This window comes from Cinclus cinclus, chromosome 23 (genome assembly GCF_963662255.1).
Source record: "Cinclus cinclus chromosome 23, bCinCin1.1, whole genome shotgun sequence".
Lineage (NCBI taxonomy): Eukaryota > Metazoa > Chordata > Aves > Passeriformes > Cinclidae > Cinclus > Cinclus cinclus.
This window is the reverse complement of record NC_085068.1, coordinates 2,724,414-2,749,177: the sequence shown is the minus strand read 5'-3', so window position 1 is coordinate 2,749,177 and position 24,764 is coordinate 2,724,414. Positions and strand designations below refer to the sequence as shown.

Here is a 24,764-nt window from a genome sequence, read left to right as displayed (position 1 = left end):
TGAACCAAGAGAACTCTCCTGCCTGGGTGTCTCTTCCCATGGCACCCAAAATTTGGGGGGTGGAACTCAGCCAGGTCCAGGCTTTGAAACATCTCAGAGGAAAAGTCATCAGCATCAGAGTGTGCCCCAAAGGCTGCAGCCACTTCAGGCTGGTTGATGGACACCTGCACTTACCCAGTGGTGAATTCTCACTCATGGAAGTGTTCAAAAAACATATGAATGTGGCACTTGGAGACATGGGTTAGTGGTGGCCTTGGCATGATGGACTTGATGATCATAAACATTTTTTCCAACCTTAACAATTCCGTGATTCTGTGATTTTTTCCAGCCTCATTCTTTCCATCTGTCAGAGCCAAACCCGAGTCTCTCAGCAGGGGTGGCTCTTGGGATGAAGGATTTGGCTGAGCTGGATCCCTGTGGGTTCCCCACTCACAGGATTCTTGTTCCCTGCAGGTAAACGGCCACCTGGACTACATGAAGCAGATGAACACCATCCTAAAAGCCGTGGGCATTAAAACCAAGGAATGCCAGCCGGAAGACAAGGGCAGTGGCAGTCTTTCTTTCCGTCAAGCCAAGAAATCCCAGCGGGCAGCTCACAGCAAGGCTCATGGAGAGGAAAACACCAGGAAAGAGGAGGATGAGGCTGGGAGTGAGGCTCTCCCAGCCGGCTGTGCTCACCGACAGAATTCCTCCAGCTCTGCCCTGGGAGAACCCTCCCCTCCCTGCCTAGACTGCTCACACAGCACGGACAGCAAGGACCAGGCAGTGGGAAAAGGAGGAAATTAGGGCAGAGCTGCTCAGCCAGCACAAAAACCGCTGTCAGCACATGTGTGGTACTGGGATTCCTGGAGGATGGAGCTGGCAGAGCTGCAGCTGCAGTTTCCAGAGAAAAGCGTGGCACTGGTGTGGCACTGGATCAAAGTGCTTGGAGCAGCCGCCCACAGCAGCTCCCTGAGGCGAGAGAGGGCTGATTCCTACCTGAGGCTGCACTGCTCCTCAGGAATCCAAGACTGATCCCATCCAAATCTTTGCAGGAAGCAGCTGCACCTCTCAGCACCGTGTCCCTGCTGTGACTGGGGGAAGGAAGTGGCTCTGAGGGGATTTGAAGCATTTCACAGAGAGAGGTTCACTACTAGGAAATTAAAAGCATTTTTCTATTCCTTTTCTCCACTGAGTTTGGTTTGAGGATCTCAGGTGTGTTCCAGGCTCTGCCTGCCCTGCTCCAGATGGATTCACATCCACTCTCCAGCCCTGCTGACCAGGAGGGGAAAGGCTCGGGCTGCCAGGCTTCCTTCCCCTGCCTGCTGCAGGTTTGCTGCCAGGGCTCAGGCACTTTCCCATCTCCAAGACTGTTTTCCTGTCTCCACGTTGGGGTTGGTGGGTGTTGGGGGCCCCATTCTTGTTAGAAACATGTTTGGGACCCTGGGTGAAAGCAGCAGGAAAACCAAGAGGCTTTTGGATGGTTTATGAAAATTCCTCCTGGGCTCTCCAAGCCAGCAACCCACTGAGACTTTCCTTTTGTGTCCCATAGACATCTCCAGCCTTAAAAACCCCATCCAGACATATTTTTTAATTTGCTTAGAACAAAACCAGGATAAACATGAATCTGTTTGATTTCTACCTCCTTCCATAAAAGTGAATTGGCTCCATTCTCTTCATCCCGAATCTTATAGCAGAGGGAAGGACATGGCTTTACATCCCTGCCAGCACAGCTCCAGAACCCTGTGGGAATGATCCACATCTTCCATTAAAGCCCCTTTTCTGGCCTGTTTTGCTGCTGAGCCTAGGCAAGTGTATCTGGAAGGGATGTGGCAGGTGGGTAACGCCCCTCTAGAGCACCTCTGGGGTTTTATGCTTCACCACAAGGGAGGGTTCAAACTCTCCCATCCCCATCTGGGGGATCATGTTGACCCATGAGAGGGGAAATACTGGGATTCCACCTTCCAATTTTGGTTCACTCAGGGTTCTCTCCCTCCTCCTCCTCCCCACTAACCCAGCAGCCACATTAATCCCCCCTCTCCTTCCAGTCCCAGCTTCTTGCAAACCTTACCTGCAGATCATTCCTCATGGAATCAGACACAGCTGGGTTTGGGGATGATGCTGTGACCCAGCAAAATAGCATGGCTCGGATACAGTGCCTGGCAATTCCTCTCCCTGAATCCAGCATTCCTAGGGGCTCAGACCTGCCCAGCTGTGACCTGGAGCAGTGCCTCATTGTGGAGGTGGGAGGGACTGGCTGTGGCATCCCACGAGGATGGGGCTGTTTTGCCAGCTGGTGTTGGTGCCCTTGGCTGCAGGGGTGGGATGGGATTGCTCATCCGAGGGTTTGTCCACAAGCGAACACCTAATTACACAGAACTGCCTGGATGAGACAGTAAGGAATTATTGCTTTTGAAAGTTTGGCTTGAAGAGGTGACTCTCCTTCTCTCTCTGTCCATCTCCTGAGGCCGATTTGGTACCTAACAAACTTCCAGACTCCACAGTGCCTTTTTCTGCTCCTTTGTAACTCGGGTAGTAGTCCAAGCTTGTATTTATATAAGGCCATTGTGGGAAGATGCACATCTTGATCTGGGTGCTCAACACCAGCCCCAAGCTCCATGTGTGGCAAAATGCATTGAACAGTTTGAAGTTTGAGCCTGTGCTCAGCCCTCAGTGTGTCCTGGTCACTCATCCTGTGGCAAAGAAATGCTGGGTTAGTCACACAAACTCCTATTCAGTTCTGGAACATTTCTGGACAAGGTGAAATAAAACTGAAAGTGACCTGGCATGTGGCTGCTTCTTCCAGCATCTTGTGTCCAAGGGATGCTCTGTGCCTGTTTGGATATCAGGGAGTTCCAGGAGAACAGTCTTGGAATTAGGCAGAAGGCTTGGAATGAAGGGTCCAGGGAGGACACAGCAGCCAACTGCCAGCCCAAAGGCACTTGAGGAAGAATTTACTAAAATAATTTGTTTTACTGATTTTTTTAAGTGCTCACTTGTCACATTTAGTCAGTGTTCCCTCCGCTCATAGCTCTGGGGAGGGGGCTGGCATTGTCATTTAAAATACAATATTGCTTTAGAGTCTTATTTGAAGGAGGGGGAAAGTGTAGTTTCCCATTGCATCATCGAGGACATAATGGATTATCAGAGGGAGGCGAGATGGTTCTGTGCCAGGAGTGGGAAGCTGTGGGATGGAGCCTGTGGGAGGAGCAGATCCCATTACTACTGTGAGACACCCACGGAGCCACCATGAGTTGCATGCCACACCCCCACTGAGCACTCAAAAATCAGTGTTGGACATTCTGCACCAAATTCTGCCCCCGCAGTGCAGCTCTGCATGACAAGACATGGTGGTGTCACTGAGCTGGAGCACAGTGTGTGACAGGAACCCAAGACAAACACTACTCCAGCAACAAGATCCAGCTCCAGGGAGATGTGATGTTCCATGGGCTGAAGCACCCCAAACCTCAGTGTTCCTGCTGAAGCAGCCCCACACCTCTTGTCCATGAGCCACAGGACATTTTTCCACCACTCCCCTCAGTGCACTGGGAGGAGATGCGCTGAGCTCTGTGTGTGCAAGACCAAGCCTTAGTTTGAGGTTGGGGAGACAGGGAGTCTAGAATGTGAAGTTCAGACTCACCAGAGATGGAAAGGCCACAGGACGGGTTAGGGGATGGTGATTGTGAGCACAGGAGGGATGAAGGAGGGAGAGAGAAGGCAGGTTAATTCAGCAGCGACACCTGGCTTTGCACGGTTTGATCCTCCTTGTGACAGTGCCTGGGGCCACCATCCGCTCCATGAGCTGCACCGTGTGCTGGAACAGGGCATTTGAGAGACGGCTTGTGGCAAATCAGCTTCCAGAGGGTTTGTGCTGGGCTCCTGGGGGATCCTTGCCAGCACACACACACAGCTGTGCGTGCCCTGCTCAGGCCACAGGGGCACCAAGCTGCGGCTCCACGTCGGGGGGCTCCGCATCCCCAAGGCTGACAGAGCGAGCAGCAGTGCCCGGCGGGGCTGGGGGCAGCCTGGGCTCACTCCCCGGGGCCCCGGAGTCCACAGAGTCAGTCTCAGCCTGCAGGCTGAGCACGTTCTTGAGGGACGTGGCAGCACGGGGCCCGCTGTTGGAATTCCTCATGGACAGGGAGATGGCGCTGGGCCGGGGCTCTGCGGAGTGCCGGCAGCAGGGCAGGAATTTGCCCATGGCTCTCTTGAAGTCCCTCATGAAGAGTGGGTAGATGATAGGGTTCATGGTGCTGTTGCAGTAGCCCAGCCAGGTGAGCACATCAAAGAATCCGGCCGGGACGCAGCCACAAACTGCCTGGGGAGGTCACAGCAGGGATTAGCAGGATTAGCAGCTTCCCACCTCAGCCCCAACCCAAAGGGGTTTCCCAGGCCCACCAACATTTCCCTTTCAAATAAAACCTTCAAATCCCTTTTGAAGGGCTTTTTCCTTGCTGTTGGCTCCCTGGGGAATTACATTCTTGGTCCCAAAGGTCCAGCAAGACCTTCTGGTGCCTCCAATTGAACCCAGCTGGATTCCAAAGGGAAACTTTTGGAAATCCAACATAAAGCCCCCACAGGCTTTTACCTGAGCCACATTGGTGACGAAGAAGGGCAGCCAGGCCACGAAGAACATGCCCAGGAGGATGCCCAGGGTCAGGCTGGCCTTCAGTGCCTTCTTGCTGTGCTTGTTGGTGAACCTCCTGCTCTCGCTGCTGGCCAGGGGCTGGCTCAGGGCACGTGGGACCTGTGGCCAGAGACAGGGAATGGTGGGCAACTCTCTCCAGCATCAGCACTGGCCTCTCCCTAAGAAAAGTGGCATTTGGTGCTCCAGATCCTGCCAGTAAGTCCCTTCTCCGAGTGTCAGGAGCTGGGCACACACCACAAGCCCTGAAGCACAAATTAGGAAGGGGAAGCAATAGAAACCCTCAACATTGAGAGTATGATTTTATTTACTGTAAAATAGGGTGTTTGTCATTAGGCTGCCCTTTAGAGAAAAACCTAGCTCAGTCCATGTGAGGATAAAGCCTGCCTTCAATAGGCAGCTCCAGCTGCTGATTACAGCAGCAAACTAATTATGGTTTTAAAAGCAGGACATTAAACATTTCAGCCTCCAAACACCATAACCCAGCCCTCCATCCCCTCCTGCAATCTAAAATTAAGTGATTATCTCAGCCCTCCCCTGTAATTAAGTGATGTCGCTGAGTTGCAACTCAGCTTCTGGCCCAAAAAGAGAAAAAAAATGTCTAAAATGAGATTAAGATGAAAAAGGTTAAAAGATGAAATTTGAGGGTTCCCTGGCTGACACCTTGTTCTTCAGCCAGTTTGGGACTTCAAGGAATCTTCTGGGCCTCAGCTGAATAAAAGAGGAATAGATGCTGCTCTTCCATGGCACAGCAAAGCCCCTGAACATCCCCTGAATCTGTGGAGCCCCAGATCCTGGCATCCTGCGAGAAAATAAACACTATATGATATTGTCTGTTTATTCTTTAATTCTCCTTTTCCTTTTGACCGTCTGGCGCAGCTTATTACGTGTGGGGGAGCTGGCTGGAGTCCTGGCTCTGCTCTTGGAGAGAACAAACTAAATCAAGGTATTTAAAGGCAATTAAGTTTTCCTTTTCCCTGTAGGATATGAGGTCAATAAAGCCTATTACAGGGAATTAAAGCTGTTAGATTTAGTGGCAATTACCTTCTCTTGGAGAAATACAAACAAGTGCAGCCACGTTTTTGTTATAAAACCCACACACTCCAGTTCCACCGGCGAGCGCACCAGGAGGGGTTTGGCAGCTCCTGTTATAGAGCAGGTAACAAAAATAGAAGCTTCTGTTCAAAATAAGGTGCTCTCGGGAATCTGGCATTTGCTTTTAGTTAAAATCTTTCTTCCCCGTATGTCTCACACCCACCACGGCCAAGATTTACGAGTGGAAAGTCAGATAAGATTAAACCCCTCGGGGATGACGCCAGCCAAGAGGGGGGCGAAACAGCGTTTATTTTGCACTGCTGAGCATTTTTTTGTGAATCTTATTTATTTCTCTGCTTCTGCTCACGCTATTTCTGTGCTCATGAGCAGCTTCAGAGCTCTCCATTGCTGGGACAAGGCACGGGGCACCTCAGAGGATGTCAGGGAGGTAGTTGTCACCCAAAAACCTCCCTCCCTGCGGCTGTCAAAGCTGGCTTCTACCCCGAGGCCATCCAGGAGGCAGAAACAGCCCAGGCACCCAAATTTTGGGGTCTGCCAGAGCAACGTCCCTATGGGCACCTTACCTGTGGCGCGGCCTCGTCTGTGGTGGCCACGTTGGAAGCCAGGGAAGCCACCTGCACCGCCTGCTTGCGCGCTGCCAGCAGGATGCGGCAGTAGGTGAAGGAGATGGCGGCTGATGGCAGGAAGAAGGTGAGGCAGGAGGCCACCAGGGCGTAGGGCAGACTGACCAGCAGCCGGCACTGGTCCTCGTCCCCCCGCCCAGTGACGTTCAGGGGCCGCACCTCAAACTCCAGCTCGTGCCACCCCATCTTGATGGGCAGGAAGGAGGCCAGCGCGGCCAAGGTCCAGGTGGCCAGGATGAGCGCCAGGGCCCTGCAGGATGTCATGCGCAGCTTGTACCTGAGCGGGGACGTGATGAGCAGGTAGCGGTCCAGGCTGATGACACACAGGTTGAGGATGGAGGCACTGCAGCACATGACGTCGAAGGAGGCCCAGAGGGAGCAGAAGTCCCCCCGCAGCACCCAGCGGCCGTAGAGCTGGTTGAGCATGGCCGGGGGCATCACCACCAGCCCCACCATCAGGTCCGACATGAAGAGGGACACCAGGAAATAGTTGGAGGTGTTGCGGAGGGAGCGCTGGGTGATGATGAGGAGGATGAGGAGGAAGTTGCCTGCCATGGTCAGCAGGATGATAAAGCAGAGGAAGGCAGCCACCCAGCTGCTGCCCACGAGCAGGGAGTGCTCCCCCAGCACGCTGGCATTGGGGGCCCCCAGATCCCCCTCCATGAGGAGCTGGGGGCAGGGCCGGGGCTGGGGACCTTCTCCGGCGTGGTCTGTGCTACATGGTCGTCACCAGGGCTGGGGAAAGAGGACCACGTCTCTCTGCTCTGTGTCCGTCCTCCCTTCTCCTCTCCTCCTCTCCCTCACTTCCCCCACTCTCTCTCTTCACTGGCACTCAGGGCAGTGACATTCCCAGGAGCCGATCAGCAGGACCAAGGTTCCCTCCCCATTACTCACAGCAATTCCTCGTGCCTGGAAATCCCCCTTCTCTGGGATGCTGGGATGCTTCTTCTGGATGCTGGGAATGAGCTGGATGGCAGGGTTCTCAAGATGCCAGGGATGCCAGGATGCTTTGGATACCCTGATGCTCTGGATGCACTGGACCAGGGAATAATACAACACCGAGGTGCTCTGGATGCTCTGCACTCAGGTACTTCAGATGCCAGGGCTGCTCTGCAGCCCAGGATATTCCAGATGCCAGGGCTGCTCTGTACCCAGGATACCCTGGACGCTGCGGATGCTCTGGACTCCAGAATGCTCCAGATGCTGGGGATGCTCCGGACCCCCGAGGCTCAGCTGTCGCCCCCCAGCTGAGCTGGGCTCCCTGCAGAGCTCTGTCCGGGGTCCCAGAGCTCCTCCGTGCCCGGCGCTGCTGCTGCTGCAGCCGGAGCCGTCAGGAGCGGCAGAGCAGCCTCAGGCGAGGACCGGGATGCTGCTCCCAGCCAAGCCCGCCCGGGAGGAGGAAGAGCCGGAGTGTGGAAGGGATCTCTCCTGCGGCAGAGGAGCGTCCAGCTCGCAGGGAAGTGGGAGAGTGGGTGTGTGCGGGTGCCAGCCCGACTTTCACCTGCTACTGTGGATGCTCACAAAGGATGCAGAAATGCTGATCGAGGAGGTGGGGCTGGGGGGGAGAGGAGGAGATGAAATGAAGCGCTAATGAAAACGGGGATCTGGGCTAAACTCCACAAAGTGGCAGCCAGAGAGTTCCCGTTCCTGCCTTAAAGAGACAGCCCCGTGCTCTGCCATCCCTGCCATCTGTGCCAGGACTGGAGCCCTGGCTGGAGGCACCTGGCAGCTGGGCCAGCAGGTCAGTGGCCAAGCCCAGCCGGCAGATCCGAGTTCCAGGCTCCATCCTCCACACTGGGTGATAAAAAGCAAAATTTTGCAAAGTCAAATAAAAAACCAACAAACAGCTGCACACAACAGCCCTCAGGAAGCAGCCTGAAGACTTGCTGGCAGATATTCCAGCAAGCTGCAGCCAGGGATGAAGGAGCAGAGGCAAGGGAGAGCCTGGCCCCTCTGCTCCTGGGTTATTTAGACTGGCCTTGGGGCAGCCCAGCTCCCTGCTTGAGGGGCAATCCTGGATGGACCCTCAGCAACCTGCCCTTTAACAAGTGGGAGGCAACATGTGAGAGGAGCCAGCTCAGAAAACCCTTCTGAGTATCTGTGTGTGCTGCTGGGAATTCCACACTGCCACCTCCATGCTCAGGGCAAACACCTCAGGGTGCTGGACAGGGACTTCTTGGGGTTTTTTTAATTACCCAGATACCCAAAGATGGGGTTTTCACAACAAATGGCTGTGATTTCTTTTGGGGGAGACCAGGACAGAGGGCAGTGGCTCCAGCACACACCAGAGCTGAGGGTGTGCCCCTGGCACCCACCCTGTGCTCCCAGGGCCAGGCACTGCCAGCTGCTGCCTGTTCCTCCCCAAGTACCCACTAAAGCTTTCCTTAACCCCCCTCCCTGGGAAGCTGTGCTGCAGATGTGTGGCTGAGAGCCAGCTGTGCACCCCCAGCGCTGCCCAGCCACCCACCCCAGGACAGAAATCAGCCTCTTTACCAAGCCCTGCTTTTCCAATCACCTTTCCAACAAATTTGTTGTGCTTGTCCCAGTGCCTGAATGGGGATTTCATGTCTGGAAACCATCTCTGAGCAAGGGATGGGGAGGTAGAAGGCAGGGACCCAAACACACAGGGTTATCCCCGCCACAATCTCCTTATCCAGCTGCCACTGGGAAACAGCTGCTGCCACTTGTGCCAGGACAGGCTCTGCCCTCCCTCTGCTTCCCCAGGACCCTCTCCTTGGATGCTCCCAGCCAAACCTCCCCGGCCACCTCAGTGTCACAGTGTGCTGGCAGCGGTCCCAGGGCAGTGCACACTTACATGAGGCTCTGCTTGCAGCAGGAGGTTTCCTTAGAAAAGCCTTTGTCCCAGGAAACCCTCACTTCCCTGGCCCATCTGTGCTGGCAGCAGAGAGAAACCCCACCCTGAGAAGCTTCCCCAGCCAGGATAAATGAATGCAGCAGCATAGATTTATCCCAGCTGCACCCACAGTGAGGAATTGATGCCACAGTGCAAAGGCAGCCTTCCTTCTCTGCCCTGCTGCATCCCAGCATTAGGAACATCCCAGTTTGTCTCCAGAGCTTTTGCTTCTGAGAAGGAGATTGGATCAGAATCATGGAGTGGTGGAATGGTTTGGGTGTGGAAGGACCTTAAAGCTCATCCCATTCCCATCTCCTGCCATGGGCAGGGACACCTTCCACTACCCCAGGTTGCTCCAAGCCTCGTCCAGCCTGGCCTTGGACACTTCCAGGGATCCAGGAGCAGCCACAGCTTCTCTGGACAACCTCTTCCCAACATCCACAGCATGTCCTCCACGCATGAGAGGTTTTGTACACTTGGTTTGGATGTGTTTGCTGGGGAAGCAAATCAGAACTGATAGAAACAAAATGTGTTTAAAAAAACCTGACTTGAAGTGAAGACCAAATCCTACCATTGTCCCTGCAAAAGCTTCTCCGTGCTGGCAGCTGTTCCTGGCCTGTCTGTTCTGTCTCCCTGTGCTGCATTTCTGGACACATCTGCAGGGATCATGGACCCCATCAGCTCTGTTCTCCAGTACCACTAGCAGGGAAAGCAAAACCAGGTTGTCAACAGCCACCCAAGTGTCAACATGCAAAAAAAAAAAAACCCAAAAAAAAAAAAGGGTGAGACAAAGAAAGTCAAACTGGGAGCTGAGAGACTCCGGTGAGGACATCCAGGCAATCCAGGGCTTAACACAGAGACATCCAGCAGTGAATGCACACTCGGGATGTCCTTCCAGGCTTTACCTGGGATGGCTCCTTGGGTTTGAATTTGGGCAGAGCCTGGCTAACTACCTCGATTTATGGTTTCATCTGCACACCAGCCCTCCACTGCCTGCCTCTGCTGGAGCTCAGCTTGTATAGAATGGAGGTGAAGGCATCCTGCTCCAAACACCTTGAACTGCAGCTCCTGGAGTTTACAGGAACAGCCCCCTGCTAAATCCAGCCTGTTTCCATGGTACACCAGTAAAAAGGCTCCGTGATGGTGCTCAGTGAGCACCACAGATATCTCCACCTTTTCCTGGCACTCAGGAAAAGCTCCCTTGCTTGGGAAGACACTTCACATCCTAAAAACATTATGGTAACACACAGAGCACCTCTAGCCCTGCCAAGCCCTCCCTGTTCAACCCATCCCCTCCATTACTGCCGTTAAGGCAATTCCTGCCTTAATGCAAACCTTCTCCCACTTCCCAAAGCACAGACCTGCTCCCCCAACCTGTGCATAGTCCCCAGAGCCTCACTGAGGGGAGCAATAGGGCTGGCCTCAGTAACGAGGCAAGAACTCATCTCAATAAGGGGCAATAAGAGCTAGCCTCAAGGAGGGGGACAGTGAGAGCTGACATCAGTAAAGGGACAGTGAGAGCTGACCTCAGTAAGGGACAGTGAGAAGTGACCTCAGTAAGGGACAGTGAGAGCTGACCTCAGTAAGGGACAGTGAGAAGTGACCTCAGTAAGGGACAGTGAGAGGTGACCTCAGTAGGGGACAGTGAGAGGTGACCTCAGTAAGGGACAGTGAGAGGTGACCTCAGTAAGGGACAGTGAGCGCTGTCTGCTGGCCCAGCACAGCCTGGGGCCTGTCCAGGAGCTGATGGACCTTCCCCAGGGTCAGGCTCAGACCAGGGAGCATCACTGATCATTCCTGAGGGCACTGGACTGCCCTGGCATCAGTGGGACCGCAGATCTGGAAGGGCACACACTGCCCTGCCCAGGAGATGCCTGATCCAAACACCCTGGGAAGAGCCCGCTGCTTCCAGCCGAGATGCTCAGTCCCTTTTGCCATCCCCGAAGGGATGTCCGCTCCTGTCCGAGCGTTCCCGGGGGCCGTGAGCATCTGGATGCCAGGGAACAGCCGGACCAAGACTGTCACCTAGTGGCAGCAGCGCCGGAGAAGGTGGCGTGATCCCAGAGATCCCACAGGAGTCCCACACAAGCGGGACCCACCACGCCCGGCCCCAGCTGCCGTGCAGGCTCCCAGCGCCACATGCAGCCCATACGCTCAGTATTTGGGCTCGGTTTTCCTTCCTGCAGCTCTCTCTCCTCCTTTTCCCAGCTGGAATGCAGCAGGAAAGCTGCGGGAACCACGGCTCTGCCGTGCCCTGGACCCTCCGGCACCACTGCCTGTCCTGGCTGGTGTCAGCACTGCCAAAAACCAGACAGGCATCACAGCACTGAGCAGTGGAAGTCAGAACTAATTTATTTAAGGAAAAAAAAAAAACCCAAAACTTGTCAAAAGGAGGGGAGGCATCGATTACAAGCTCTGGAAGCTCTTGTCAGGACAACTCCAAGGAATCAGCTTTATACAACAGAGAGAGGGGCAGCAGAGGCTGTGCCCACCCCGACCCCCAGCCCTGCCCGAGCACTCCCTGCACAGGCACGTTCCAGCCCTCAGCCCCCTTCTCCCTCCACCACCATCAAAGTGCAGCAGGGAGAGGGGGGACAGGGCTGGAACCTCCTCCAGACCCCTCCCAGCTCTTGTCCTCCCCTGCAGCCCCAAAAAGTGAAGTCCCAGGGCTCATGACACTCATCCCCAGGGAACAAGGTGGAATGTGGTGGCCTTGGGGACACTAAGGTAAGGGTTGTCACCACCACGGTTCCACAGCCCCACAGGCACATCCTGGGGCAAAACCCTCCCCAAGAGCCACCTGATACAAAGGCTTGGGGTTCGACTGAGATCCAGTGGGTGCCAGGAGCATGTCTGCGCTGAGCTCTTGTGGGCAGACAGGGACAGAAGAGGCAGAAGGGGTGCTGCTGATCCCACCACCCCAGGAGAGATGTGCATCATCCCTTGTGGTACTGTGGAGAAGCTGCTTCCCTTCTTCCTCCACGCTGGGCATGAGGAAAACTCAGCAGGACTCAGAGGGCTCCTGCCAGGGCTGGGAGCATGCAGAGAGCCCCGGGAGCCCGACCCAGCCCCTGCTTTCAGCCAGAGCCCCTCGTGCCACTCCTCTCAATATATTATTATTATTATGTGCAAGTAGTTTTGCATCAGGAAAGGCCGAGGCCTCGTGTCTAAGCCTGCAGCTCCAGCCTCAGCCCTGCCTGCTCCTCGGAACATCCCGGGATGTCGGGGGGTGGCGCGAGGGCAGAGATTTGACAGGAAAGACTCCAGCACCCCCCTCCCTCCCCAAAGCCCGGCCCTGGCCCTCGACAGCCCTGCCAGGACAGTCCACAGGGGCCGGGTCACTCCTCGCCCTCCTCCTCGTGGTGGTGGTGGCTGGAGGCCGGCGGCTCCTCCAGCTCCTGCTGGTGGTGGGGGTAGTGGTGGGGCGCGGGCCCCTCGTGGGCCATGTTCTCCTCGGCGTTCAGGTACACGTTGAACAGGGCTCCCTCGTGGCTCGGCTCCTTCCCGCAGGCCTGGCAGCTGCAGTGCAAGATCTTCTCCACCAGCTTGTCCACCCTGGGGATCTCCTCGTTGCCTGGGCAGTCCAGTGTCACCTGGGCAGCAGGGCAAGGACACAAGGGGTCAGTGCTCAGGCTCCCGTGGTGGGAGTTCTGACCTGCCCCAGACCCTGCAGATTTGGGGTGTTTTAGGGAAGGTGTGGTGGGTTTCTATCCACAGAAACAAGCCCCCAGTCAGTCTGCAAGGTGGGAGTTCTCTGGGAATGTCTTGTTCTGGACACTCAGGGAAAATCACAGAAACATCAAGGCTGGAAGAGACCTTCAAGCTCATCGAGTCAAACCATCAACCCAGCACCACCATAGTCACCTCTAAACCATGGAATCACTGAATCACTAAGATTGGAACAGACCTCCAAAACCACCAAATCCAACCTATGACCACCTGTCGCCTAGCCCAGAGCACTGAGTGCCATGTCCAGTCATTCCTTAGACACCTCCAAGGGACAGGGACTCCACCACCTCCTTGGGGAACTTTTTCCAAAGCCTGACCACCCTTTCAGTGAATTTTTTTTTTCTTACATCTAATCTGAACTCCCTTGGTGCAACTTTAGGCCATTTCCTTTCCTCCTTTCACCTGAGACATGGCAGAAGAGACTGACTCCCATCTCCTTTCAGCACCAACTCCAGCAGGACACAGCTCCCAGGCACTGCTGGCACTGGAATATTGGTGAGACAGCAAAGGCCACCCACAAGAGGTGATGCTGAGCAGCCCGGATGGTTTGGACTAAACCCTCTCATCAAATGTGAGCTGAAAGTGAGGCAGAGAGCAGAGACAATTCTCTGGGCTTCTTCTGGTTTATGGCTCTGCCAGGATCAGAGGTGACACAGAACTGTGAGGTCTCAGGATGACTGGCTGTGGGAAGAACTTCTGGACATCAAACACAGCCAAATCTCCCAAGGGGGAGCAGGCGACAAAGGGAGCAGTGGAGAGAGCAGGCATGTGGATAAGCATAAGGATAAATAATGAAGGGAATGGTTCTGCAAATAGAGGGATATTGGATCATTCAGCAGAGCTTCCAGCAGCTCCTTCCACCCAGGCATCTCAAGACACAGTACAGTCACCTGAGAGACACTCTGGAGGGAAATTTTGAGTGGGAAAAGCCCAGAGAAGTAGGACTGGCCCTGAAGTGGTGTCAGAGCAGAGCTGAGGCCCCATGGAGCAGAGCAGGATACTCACAATTTCCCACATGGACTGGGCTGGCATGCAGGAGTCGCAGTGAACCAGGGACTCTGTGGACTGGGGGAAGGTGTTGGGGACGCTGTAGCTGAAACACTGTCCCAGACAGGCCCTGCAAAGACAGCAGGAGGAGTGGGGCTCAGGGGAGGTGCTGCTCTTCCCAGCAAAGGCAGAGATTTTACCTTCCCCTGAGACAGAGGCAGGACACTGTGCCTGGCTTCTTGTGGCCAGAGCCCCTCCAGTTGCTGCCAGCTGCCTCTAGCCCTGGGCTGAGGGTGGATGTGTACCTGTTCTGGATGGATTTGGACTCGCAGCCGCTGTGCCCCACGATCTGGGTGATGTTCTTGGCCTCGCACCAGGCGCTCTTGTCTGGGAAGAGGGCGAGCTTGTTGATGGGAGGTGGAGCAGCCAGGAGCAGAGCTGGGAACAAGGCTCCCACCACGAACCATAACATCATGGCCGGCTCTGCCAAAATCCTACACCTGGACACGGAGAGCAAAACGTTAGCAGCAAAGAAAGCGGCGCATTCCTCCTACCCTGTGGAAGTTCTTGGTCGTTCCAAGCACAGGGCTATCCCCACGTCCCCCTCCACAGCCACTGCCAAGGCCAGGGCAGCTCCCAGAACACTGCCCGTGGAGTGGGATGTGCTACTCTGCCTCTTTCCTCTTCCAAACAAGCTCTGGGCCAGTCAGATACCTGTATTACCTCTCCCGAGCTCTGTGCCTGGGACAACAGCAAGCTTTTCCTCATTTCCCACCCAAAGCTGGGCTGGGAGAAGTTTGCAAACCAAAAGTGTCACTGCCACGAGTCAGGCCAGGCTGAAGAAGTCCCATACCAGAAAAATGCTTTTATTTGAGGAAGGAACAAGCTTTCCTGCTTCCTCTTCTCCCATCTTGGAAGCCAAAGCTGGCCTTGCTGGGGACCCCTCTGCTCCTGGAGTGTGCAGCAGGTGTCGCTGCAAGGCAGCAGCACACAGGGACACGTGGAAACCTCAGCCCAGAGGCTGGAAACCCGCAGAAAAGAACAATACAACATTTATTTGTACAGAGCCACTTGAATTCTGCAAAGGGTTATTCCGAGGATGGGAACTGGGGCTGCAGACAAGGGGGGTCCTTGTCACAGGGACAAACCTTGCTCACTAAGGTGGTTGGCTTGGAGGTCACTCCCCAGCCCCAGAGAAATCCCCACGAAGTTTTCTTGCTCTGCTTTCCAGCCAAGGTGCCTGAATTAACACTCCCAAGTCGCAGGGGAAAGGCAGATGGAAAAGAAGCACAGGAACAGGGAAATTTTTTCATGTGTGGGATTTGGATGGAGTCATGGCAAAAGGCATTTATACATCTGAAGATATTTGTTAGAACCATGTTATTTGTTATTTCCTTCTATTTATTTATCCAGACGATGATCCACAGCCCACACTGGAAAGACTCCTGTTGATTCCCATGGTTCCTGGGCCCAGCCCTCTAACACTTGCTGGGAAGGAGAGGAAAAATGTCCTGTTCCTCCAGAGTCCTCATCCACACCCCCTGGGCTGCAGGACCATCAGACTTGTCTGAATGATTGAGATACCCTCCTAAGCACTCGGGGATTTTAAGGTCGTTATGGGATTTTGCCCTGTTATCCCTCCACTGAGCTCAACCTCCTGGATCTGGATCAAGAAAAAAATGAGAAAGATTCTTTCATCTCTTCTGTCCCATGGCACACAGAGAAGAGCATCCTCATTCACGGGATCTCTGGAGGCATCTTGTGGTGTCTCTGCTAAATTTCCTCATTTTCTGGTGATACAAGAACCACAGTAATATAATGCAGCAACACCTGCAAAGCCCTGGCTTCGTAATCCTCCCAGTGCTTGCAGGATGTGAATCCACAGGTCCCTCATGGGAATACCTGCACAAAGGAGACTTTGCAGGTGTTGGCTGGAGATAAGCAGAGGGTTTTAACTCCTGAGCTTGCATTGCCATTAATGAGAGCTGTGGGTTTAAATACATCTGTCTTGAAGAGGACTCTTGTGCCTGAGGTTTTTTTTTCATTTCAGTGGGGGAATGCTGCAATTTCTGAAGGAAGTGTGGTTAAGTTGCACACACAGACTCACACGCACTTGGCTTGCTTTCCAAAACAAGCATCACTCATTCCTCAAATGCCAGCAGCTCTGTGCTGAGGAATCCTGCTCCCAAAGGCAAGTCCGAGATCAGAGCTCGGATGTGACCCAAAGAGCAATCACAACCCCCGGGGAACAGCCCAAATTCCTCTGGAGTCAGCACACAAGTTCACTTCCACATGCCCGATTACAGAACAATTTCCTTCTTTCCTAAAAAAGATGGGGTTTTTCCAGGTTTCTGTGCATCTCTACCCAGATGCAAAGAGGCAAATATTCCTGTCTGTGCTGACAAGTCTGTCCTGTGTTTCCTGGGATCTGTGCTCCTGAAGGGAGGTGCTCCATGGAGGTGTTTCTGCTGCTCAGAGCAGACCCAGTGCCAGAGGCACAAGGGATCCTCTCCCAGCATCTGGGCTCCCGTGAGGAAGATGAGTGAAGCTGTGCTGTGCTAAAGCACGGGACCTGGCCTGGATTCAGAAAAGCACTTAAACATGTGCTGAAGCCTTCTACTTTCCTGAGCAGGGCTGCGTTTGTAACCAGGGCCCCGGTGGCCACCGGTCCCCTTTGCAATGGGGGGTGGAAGAGTGGGGGATTGGGCACCCCCCAGCAGGGGAACCGGGCACCCCTTTGGAGCTGGAGAAATTCCAAACATCCCCCATTCCTCGGCACTTCTATCCCCCCCTGACCTGCAGCCTTGAACACACCACATCCACAGCACATGGTGTTTTCCTTCTCCCAGGAATGTCCTGGAACCCGCAGGGCTACTTTTCTAGCAAGTAACGAGGTTTATGCCAGTGCCTAGGAAAACATCTGATGCAGCTGAGTTTGGGAGGGAGCCGGGGCTGGGAGTAGCGTGTCCATAGCTCAAACCAGTCATGCGAACAGAGCTGCCACCAACACCATTCATCTGACAGCAGCCACAGGGACCGAGACAAAAGCACCGTGTTCTTCTCCCCCGCCCCCGGCTGGGAAGGGAAGGGAAAAAGGAAGACGAGGCACCCGAGCAGGTTTGCAAACTCCCGATTAAATAAAGGCATTGAGCACATTCCTCCGTGACAAGCTAAATTACACGTTGCAGCCCGAAAGGAACAAGCGTGTTCCGCGGCTGACCCGGCGGGAGCAGCCACTTCCCGGCACACAGGGGCTTCTTTCTCTTCCCCACACCGACACACATTTTTTACCCCTCTAGTCAAAGCTCTTCAAGCAGAAAGTTCAGCTCAGTTCCGGCAGAGCCACCGGCCCGTGAGGGTCTCCCCCTGCTCCCTCTGCAGGGAGCCACACGGCAGCTTCCTCGCCATCCCTCCGGCAGCATCGGGGAAAAAAATGAATCAAGACTGAAGCTGGCACATCCCAGCTCCGACACAAACAGCTTCTCAGCACAGGCACAGCTGCAGCCTCGTGGTGAGCGGCTCCGGAGCCCTTTTCCAGCCCTGAGGGGCAGGGGGCTCTTAGGGTACCACCCCAGCACCCCTGGGAGATGCTCACAGCTCAGCTTCCCGGTGAGGACATCTTCTAGTACCACCTCAGATGTTTTGTGTCACCTAGAAGAGCTCCTTCCTCCCACCCCAGCAATCCCAGAACTCTCAGGAGTTCCTCCAGCAGGATAACACCAGTGCCTGGAAGCAGCTGGGAAAATCTCCATCGTTACATCGGCTGGAGGACAATCACTGGAATTACCTCGGAGGCCACATTCCCACCATCCAGCCCACAGCTGTTCCCAGACATTTGGAAACCAAACACTTCTGGAGGAAAATAAAACAGATCTAATCAGTTTTACCCTCTTTTTCCAGTGGTAAGTTTATGCCATAACACAAGACAAGCTTGCAGGTGGACATGGGGAACGTTTCACGAGTTGTTTAATGTGTTTATAGGTATTTTTCTTATCCAGGATCTTGCAATTCTGCCAAATACAGAGAACCACAAACACAGGTAGATTGTACTCACGGCCACATACAAGGCACCGCAGCCTCTGAGAGACAAGAATCCCCAAAGTTCTACAAACATCACTTGCCAAGGCTCCCAGCCTGTGAACACAGTACAGAAACAGGGCCCGGCCCATGCTGCACCTCAGTGCCTGACTCAGGGATCCAGGCCCTTTTGAGACATACCAGATCTCAGCAGAGAAGGACAAGGTGAAGGTTTCAACTCTTGGTCTGGGTCAGAGCTGGGATCCCCTCCCCTGTCCTTCCTGATGGAGCCAGCTCCCCACCCAGCTGGGCTCTGAGATGCCAGGAGCAGCCCCAGGCTGGTGTCAGACAGGAGTCACAGCACTCTGTGTGCCACTGGCTCTTTGTGCTGTTCTGCTGAAAAGAGCTGCCACACAGAGCAGAGGAGGGCCCAAAGATGCTCTGTGCCTCAGTTTCCCTGGTTGTAAGAGCAGGGACAGGAGAGCACCGAGTGAGCTGATGGGTGCAGGGAGCGTGGAAAGCACAGGGAGGTGTTTGGAGCACCAGACTCCCTTGGAGAGAAGCAGCTGCCCAGGCAGGAGGGAGGGCTGGCTGCCAGCAGCCCTTAGCCCACATTCCTGGGTGGAAGGTGCTGGGGGAAGGCACAGGGCAGGTGGGAGCCAGGTGGGGACAGCGTGGGGGGGAGTCACCCCAGGACACGGCGCTGCAGGGCAGGGGAGGGAGCTCTGCAAGCACTCGTGTGGAATCACTCCTGTGTGTGCAGGTGGCCAGGAAATGCTAAAAGGAACATTATTATTTATGCACCTAAAAGGATGCAAACCCACAGTAAAGTGTCTGCTTGATGGCAGCTGGAAAGAAACATCCCAGAAAGATCCAGGGCACGGCTCTCCTCAGGCACAGGATTAGGTCTGTAACTTCTGAACACCTCTGGGGATTGGCTCTTAGGAAACTCAACTCAAATAATATTTACTTACATCGAAAAAACAACTTATAAGCCAGCATTATTAAAAGGAAAAGTTTAAATCTCAACTGCAAAAAATTGAAAAGTCACTATGTATTGAAAAACATCTATCAAAACAAAAGATGCTACTTAATATCTGTTCTTATTAAATGCTTCTCCCTTTTTGAAATTTGCATTTAGCTAAAACTTTACAATTTTGGGGACCCTTACTGTAGTGACAGTAACAGCCCTAAGGAATCTGACTGAGGTACGATATGGGCAGGGAGAAGGAAGAGAACTCTGCACTGAGAATGTCTGCAGGTAATTCTTCAGGACAGCAGGACACAAAAGTGCTTAACTGAAAACTAAGCACAGAAATCTCTCCCAAGCTCAGAGCTCCAGTGGTGCTTTGCTGAGCTGAAAAATCTGGGGAGAAATTACAAAAAAATAAACAGGGAACTACCACAGGAAGACATTTGATATTTAACAACCACAAGAATCCATCCTAAGAACTTTTTGATAGTGGTGCAAAAGCTGTGTTGTTTCTCACTGTGGACCTGGCTGTGTCTGCTGCTTTCAGAAGCAGATGTTGGAGCTTCCCTTTCTGTAACATATTAATTTCCACTCAAGCATGGTTGGGCAAGTCACAGAAATAAAGCAGAAATTTAAAAAAAAAAAAAAAAAAAAGCAGTACAGCATTTTTTAAAGCCCTCTGCCCTCCCCACATTTGCCAGAATGTCAAAAGATGTTGGTACATTGAGAGTTTTAATCTGGCTTCTCGACCACGCACTGAGCACTTGGGAGACTCATTTTTTGCAGCTGGAAAAAAAAATCAGAGCTGCTTTACCTACAAGAGTCATTGGAAAGCTACCTCTGGACTCAGGCTTAGGCTGGGGTCCTGAAGGAGCTCTGCTGGGAAAGGGACACACTAAAAGCCTGTAGAAGAGGCAAGAGTCACATAAACAGTTTCTGGTAATTTATTTCAATTGCTCGATTTCTTCAGCATTCACGAGCATTCAAGAGCAATCACGGCCAGGAAAATGCATCAACCTAAAGCTCCTGGACCCACACCTCCACTCCCCCTTTTCTTGAAGAACGTGGGGCTCTGCAGCCCCCAAGGGCAGTGGGACGAGTGGGATGGGAGCAAGGATCAGCTGTGTAGGGACCTGGAAAACAAACCTGGGACCAGATCGGCTTTGTGGGGAGCTGGAACACAAACATAGGACCAGCCTTCAGCAGCGGTGGTTCTGGGGAGCAGCCTGGGGAGCCTGAGCTCACTGGGCAGAGGGAGGGGGTCCAGGCTCTGCCCAAGCCCTGCACGGGGCAGGACTGGTCTGGAGCTGTGGCTGGAGCATTCCCAGCGCTGGGTCAGACCCGGTGCAGCTGATCTGAGCACCAGGCACTTCCCAGCACAGCTGGGAGCAGCGTTCCAGCCCGAGGCCTCGCTCGCATGCCTGGACCTGAGCGGGGCCCGGCTGCCTCCTGCTTTTCCCTGGAGCTGGTGTTTCCCCACAGCCAGGAGAGCCAGCCTGGGGCCGAGGGCATCTGGACGTGCAGGAGAGTGGTAGGTGTCCAACAACTCCTTTGAAAATCCCATGGATAACAGGGATTTCGCTGCTCTCTGCAACGCTGTCCCTGACCCCTGTGAGCAGCAGTTTCCCACCCATCTGTAAAGGGAATTCTCCTCCTCCAGCACAGCACCACTACAGGACCCTGGCCATCACCCCTCGCCCACGGCACCTCGCCAGAGCACCTGGCTCGTGCTGGAGCTCGGACACTATGATTCCCCAAAGCCACAACCTCTCTGCTCCTTGTTGGAGCACAGCTCTCAGAGCGGGCAGTAAAACCCCCGGAGCCTGCAGGAAGGGTTTTGGGAGCCGCTGGCTTTTCCCCAGGTCAGATTTGCAGGCAGGCACCGGGCACTGCCCCGGGAGAGCTTCTCCCAGCAGGCCCCGTTCTGCTTTCACTTAGAGTGAGGTAAACTGGGACCGGCTCCTCCAAATGACTCCACTGGTGCAAATGAGATCAGAATCTGGCACCGCTCGTCTTACTCAAAACAAGTCTAACTGGAACCAGATAAAACCAGTTCCAGTGCAGAGTGGCCACCAGGATGATGACTTTTTTAATTCCTGCAGGCAGCGAGGGGAGCTGTCTCAGATGCCAACCACGCCGGCTTTCGCCTGGCTCGATCATTCATTACCAAACTTGCATAAAAACCCAACGCAGCAGGGTTGCGCCTGCAGGATCAGGTTCCCAGCTGCTGGAGCAAGAAGGGGAAAGAGGAAAGGAGAAAAGAGCTTGTGGATGGAGCTGTGGGTCTTTCAAGATCCTCCCTGCTGTCTCCCTCTCCCTTTATTCCCGTTCAGGCCATATCTTGGTCACGGCAGCAGAAATTCAGTGACCTGATGTGGTTTTGCCCTCTTTTAGTATTTAGTTTACACCACACCAGCCTTCTCAGTTCTGATGGCATAAACCCAATCTCTGTGTTATCTACCCATGGCACTGACCAAGGCAGAAAAACACATGGAAGTGCAAGGCCAGAGGGGCTTGGAGGTAATGCAACAGCTCATGGCCCAGCTGGTATTTTTTGTTGTTACCAGGGCTGACCTCACACTTGACATTTAGACAGTTTATCCTAAACTGCAGGATTGGACCCACAAAGAAATCACACTGCGACCCAAACAGCACTCCCTTCCCCCTCTGGACAGGCTGCTTGAGCTCTGTATCAGAGAAGAAGGAGACTTAAACCACATCTAAGAGTGACCCGAGCAATGGCTCCATCCTGACACCATTTCCAAAGCTCAGCTCCACGGGCTGTGATCTTGGCTGCAATGGGGGCAGCAACCCAGCCCAGCTCCACAACTGCTGGGATGGGTGCTGGGCTGTTCCATTCCCACCCTCGGTGCTAATTTATGTCCAGGAAAGCCCTGGCCCCCACGGCCCCACGGCCCTCCCTCCCTAAACAGCACCGCACAAGAAACAAAGCTCTGGGAACAGCAAGCACAGCCCTGCCGGGGCTCACAGAGGACAGACCACCCCTCACTCCCACTCCAGAACTCCCCCAGAATGACAATTTTATCAGCTGCTTAGGATTTTAAGAGTCTGATTTGAGCGGGTGTGAAGTTTCTTTGCCCTCAGCCATGCTGGACTGCTGTTCCTCTTCTCCTTGCTTTGTCACAGCGGACACAGAGCCCGGGCGAGGGTGGTTTTTTTCCAGCAGAATTCAAAACAAAAAGAGCAGGAGCAAGACCCAAGGACGGAGCAAGAACCTGGCTCTGCCTGCCCCGTGGTCGGATATGGGATCTGGCAGAGGAACTGCTAAAGCTTTAATGGGAACAGCATGGAGTTTGGGCAGGAATAACTGCCCAGGAGTTTCCTCTGTTCCTCGGGCAGGTTTCCCGTAGCTGCACCAGCTCAATCTGACCCTCGGCAATGCCAACGCACACTCTAAGCAAAGTTATTCCAGCATGGGCAGATCTTCAAGGCTCCTTGAAAAGCACTTTGGCTCAGGGCCCGATCCTGCACCTCCAGAGCACCCAAAATTCCCTCCAGCTCGACTGTTTTCCTTGCTCCAGAAAGACGACTGGGCACTTGGGAAGACTTTACTCGTTTGCCCTTTTTGTGAGACCACAAACTCCCCAAGCTGGAATTCAGCGCTGAGAGGTCACGCCAAGAGCCCAGATTCTTCTCAGGGCTGTTTGCAAACACTTGGGATTTTTATACTGAAGGCAAATTCCATTTCCCATCCTGCGGTTTGCAAATTTGAGGCGAGCAGCCTTTTATGAGATGGGAGACTGCCTTCAAAAGGCAGAAGTGGCCAGTGTATGCAGCTGATTTTTGGCTGGTTGGACATTGCAAAGAGGGCACTGAGTGTTTTGGCTAAAAATACAAGGGAAAATCTGTGTCTCTCCATATCGCTAGGATATTTCCCACTTGTTTCAGCAGGGCATAGATTTTTCCCCAAATAAAAACCAGCATGGAAAAGCTACAGTGTCCTATATCCATAAACACTTCACATAGGCTGAATTTTTAATTTAATGGGTTTAATCCTATATGCAAAAGTTAGATTGTGGAGTGGAGCAGAACTTGCTGGTGCCCTCGTAAGAGAAATGTTAGTAGGCAATAAGGGATTGTCTAGACCAACTTTAATGCAGCCTGAAAGTGTGCTAAAGTATGTTCTGTTCCCAAAACACCTACCAGAGAAAAACAGAAATCCCCACTGATCTTAAAATGCAGAGACTATTGCATAGAACAAATAAAAATTGCTGCAGATACTGAGACAAATTGAAACGCTACACTGGGGTTCGAAAAACAGGTAGGGATAAATTTGATATAATCTTTACAGTAAGTGCCTAAAGTATTTCCATGAAACAAGGATGTAAATTAATCCCCGGGATGAACTTTTCAAGGAACAAAAGTTTACTGCCTTGCCATCGGGAAACCTTCTTTCTTTTATGATCGTTGAACTACCCCGCGTCCGCTGGCGGTGTGGTTAATCGATACTGAGCGTTCCCGTTCTTCCCTCGGCACTTTGTTTCAAACCCCGGCAGGGATGGGAAGGAGGGAAGGACTCTGTACCACAGATGTGCGACCGACACAGCGCGGCTCCCAGGCTTTTATTCTATTTCAGCTAAAGCGGCGGTGGAAACAGTTCAACGATTGCAGAGCAGAACCCCCCAAGTCCGCCTCATCTGCAACCCATTTCTACCCGTGGCAACATCCTCATCCTCCCGACCATCCATCACCGGCCGGGGGGGTGGTGGGGGGGGGGGGTGGTGTGGAGGGGGAAGCACAGAAACGAGAGGAAAAGAGACGGAAAATTTGGTGCGGGGAAAAAGCAGCAGGTTCAGGGCGGGGGTGGCGGGGCACACAAAGCCAAGGGCTACTCACCAGCCAGGCGACGGCGGGCGCATCCCATGGGGTCCGGGGCCCGGCGGTGCCCGGCGGCTGCCGCATCCCCGGCGCGGCGGGGCGGCCACGGAGGGAGGCGCGGGGCGGGCGGGAGCTGCAGCCTCCCCTCCCTTCTCCCTTCCCTCCTTCCCTCCCTTCCTTCCCCCGGTGCCGGGCTCCGGGCGGTGCCGCCGGCCCCGCCGCTCGCGATTGCACAATCGGGCTGGGAAAGGGAGAGGAGGGGAAAGGAGGGAGGGATCGGCGGGAGGAGGGAGCGGCGGCAGCGGCAGCGCCCGCCCGCCCCGCCGGGCGCACCGAGAGCCCCGCGGAGCCCCCGGCTCGGAGAGGAGAGCAGGAGCACCAACAACAGGGCACGGACATCACCCGGCGACGTGGGCCGTGCAACCCCCGGCAAGTGTTGGAGCTAACGGGGAGAGCCCGCTGGAAACGCCCCGGCCCAAAACGGGGGCCAGAAGAGCCCTGGGAATGTCCCAGCACTTGTTCCTGCAGAGGCACGAACAGTCTGGATTGGGCTCGCTGAACGCCAGCAACTCTTATTTAGACATAATTCTTGATAGAGAGTCCGTGGGCCAGGAGTCCTGGCTGCAGAGAAGACTTTGTGAAAGTTCTCCAGCACTGGAGATGACGGTTTTCTCTTTTGCTTTTCTCTTTTGCTTTTCCTTTCTTTCCCTTCCTCTTTCTCCTCTTTTTCTCTTTTTTCTTTCCGTCTTTCCCAGTAAAAAACTAACAGCCAAGCCCCATTCACGGCTATCTTTCAGATATGATAATTGCTGGAGACGGAAGGGCTCTGTTTCTGTTAAGGCACAATTAATCCAAAGAGGCCCCCACATTAAACACTACCCAAATCAAAAGATACCTGCCAGGCTTGGCTGGGTTTTGCTGGCGGCTGTTGGTGTGAGGATTTGCATAGAGATCAGAGAAGCAGGAAGGGGAGATGTCAAGAAGCAGCAGCTGTGCTGGGAGAAGTGCTGGTGGTGCCCTGGCAATAGCTGTGGGGAGAGGCTTTGGGGCTGGGTGTTTGCT

The 24,764-nt window shown here is 54.0% G+C and overlaps 3 protein-coding genes across 4 annotated transcripts in view; 1 reads left to right on the top strand and 2 right to left on the bottom strand.

Moving 5' to 3' along the window:
• TMCO4 (transmembrane and coiled-coil domains 4) overlaps window positions 1-1,160 on the top strand; it is a 36,621-nt gene extending 35,461 nt beyond the window's left edge. The window contains exon 14 of one of the 2 annotated variants that reach the window (XM_062507695.1): window positions 436-1,160. In XM_062507695.1, the coding sequence (XP_062363679.1) occupies window positions 436-786 (351 nt within the window). In that variant the 3' untranslated portion in view covers window positions 787-1,160. The remainder of the gene's footprint in view (window positions 1-435) is intronic. The other variant, XM_062507696.1, reaches the window with a different exon arrangement.
• Window positions 1,161-3,904: 2,744 nt separating this feature from the next.
• Window positions 3,905-6,966, bottom strand: HTR6 (5-hydroxytryptamine receptor 6). The gene is made up of 3 exons (XM_062507408.1): window positions 6,244-6,966; window positions 4,568-4,726; window positions 3,905-4,297 (listed from the first exon to the last, which is right to left on the bottom strand). The coding sequence occupies exons 1-3, from the start codon at window positions 6,964-6,966 to the stop codon at window positions 3,905-3,907; spliced, it is 1,275 nt and encodes a 424-aa protein (XP_062363392.1).
• A 5,529-nt stretch (window positions 6,967-12,495) lies between these two features.
• On the bottom strand, window positions 12,496-23,743 carry NBL1 (NBL1, DAN family BMP antagonist). The gene is made up of 4 exons (XM_062507711.1): window positions 23,721-23,743; window positions 14,179-14,373; window positions 13,892-14,003; window positions 12,496-12,750 (listed from the first exon to the last, which is right to left on the bottom strand). The coding sequence occupies exons 1-4, from the start codon at window positions 23,741-23,743 to the stop codon at window positions 12,496-12,498; spliced, it is 585 nt and encodes a 194-aa protein (XP_062363695.1).
• Window positions 23,744-24,764: the final 1,021 nt, after the last annotated feature.

Excerpts from the sequence above, each read along its gene's own strand:
- HTR6 (XM_062507408.1), bottom strand. The coding sequence starts at position 6,966 with ATGGAGGGGGATCTGGGGGCCCCCAATGCCAGCGTGCTGGGGGAGCAC. Across the intron at positions 4,727-6,243 it reads CAGACGAGGCCGCGCCACAG|GTCCCACGTGCCCTGAGCCA; the intron begins GTAAGGTGCCCA and ends CTCTGGCCACAG. Across the intron at positions 4,298-4,567 it reads TCGTCACCAATGTGGCTCAG|GCAGTTTGTGGCTGCGTCCC; the intron begins GTAAAAGCCTGT and ends TGACCTCCCCAG.
- NBL1 (XM_062507711.1), bottom strand. The coding sequence starts at position 23,743 with ATGCGCCCGCCGTCGCCTGGCTG. Across the intron at positions 14,374-23,720 it reads CGCCCGCCGTCGCCTGGCTG|GTGTAGGATTTTGGCAGAGC; the intron begins GTGAGTAGCCCT and ends CTCCGTGTCCAG. Across the intron at positions 14,004-14,178 it reads TCCAAATCCATCCAGAACAG|GGCCTGTCTGGGACAGTGTT; the intron begins GTACACATCCAC and ends CTGTCTTTGCAG.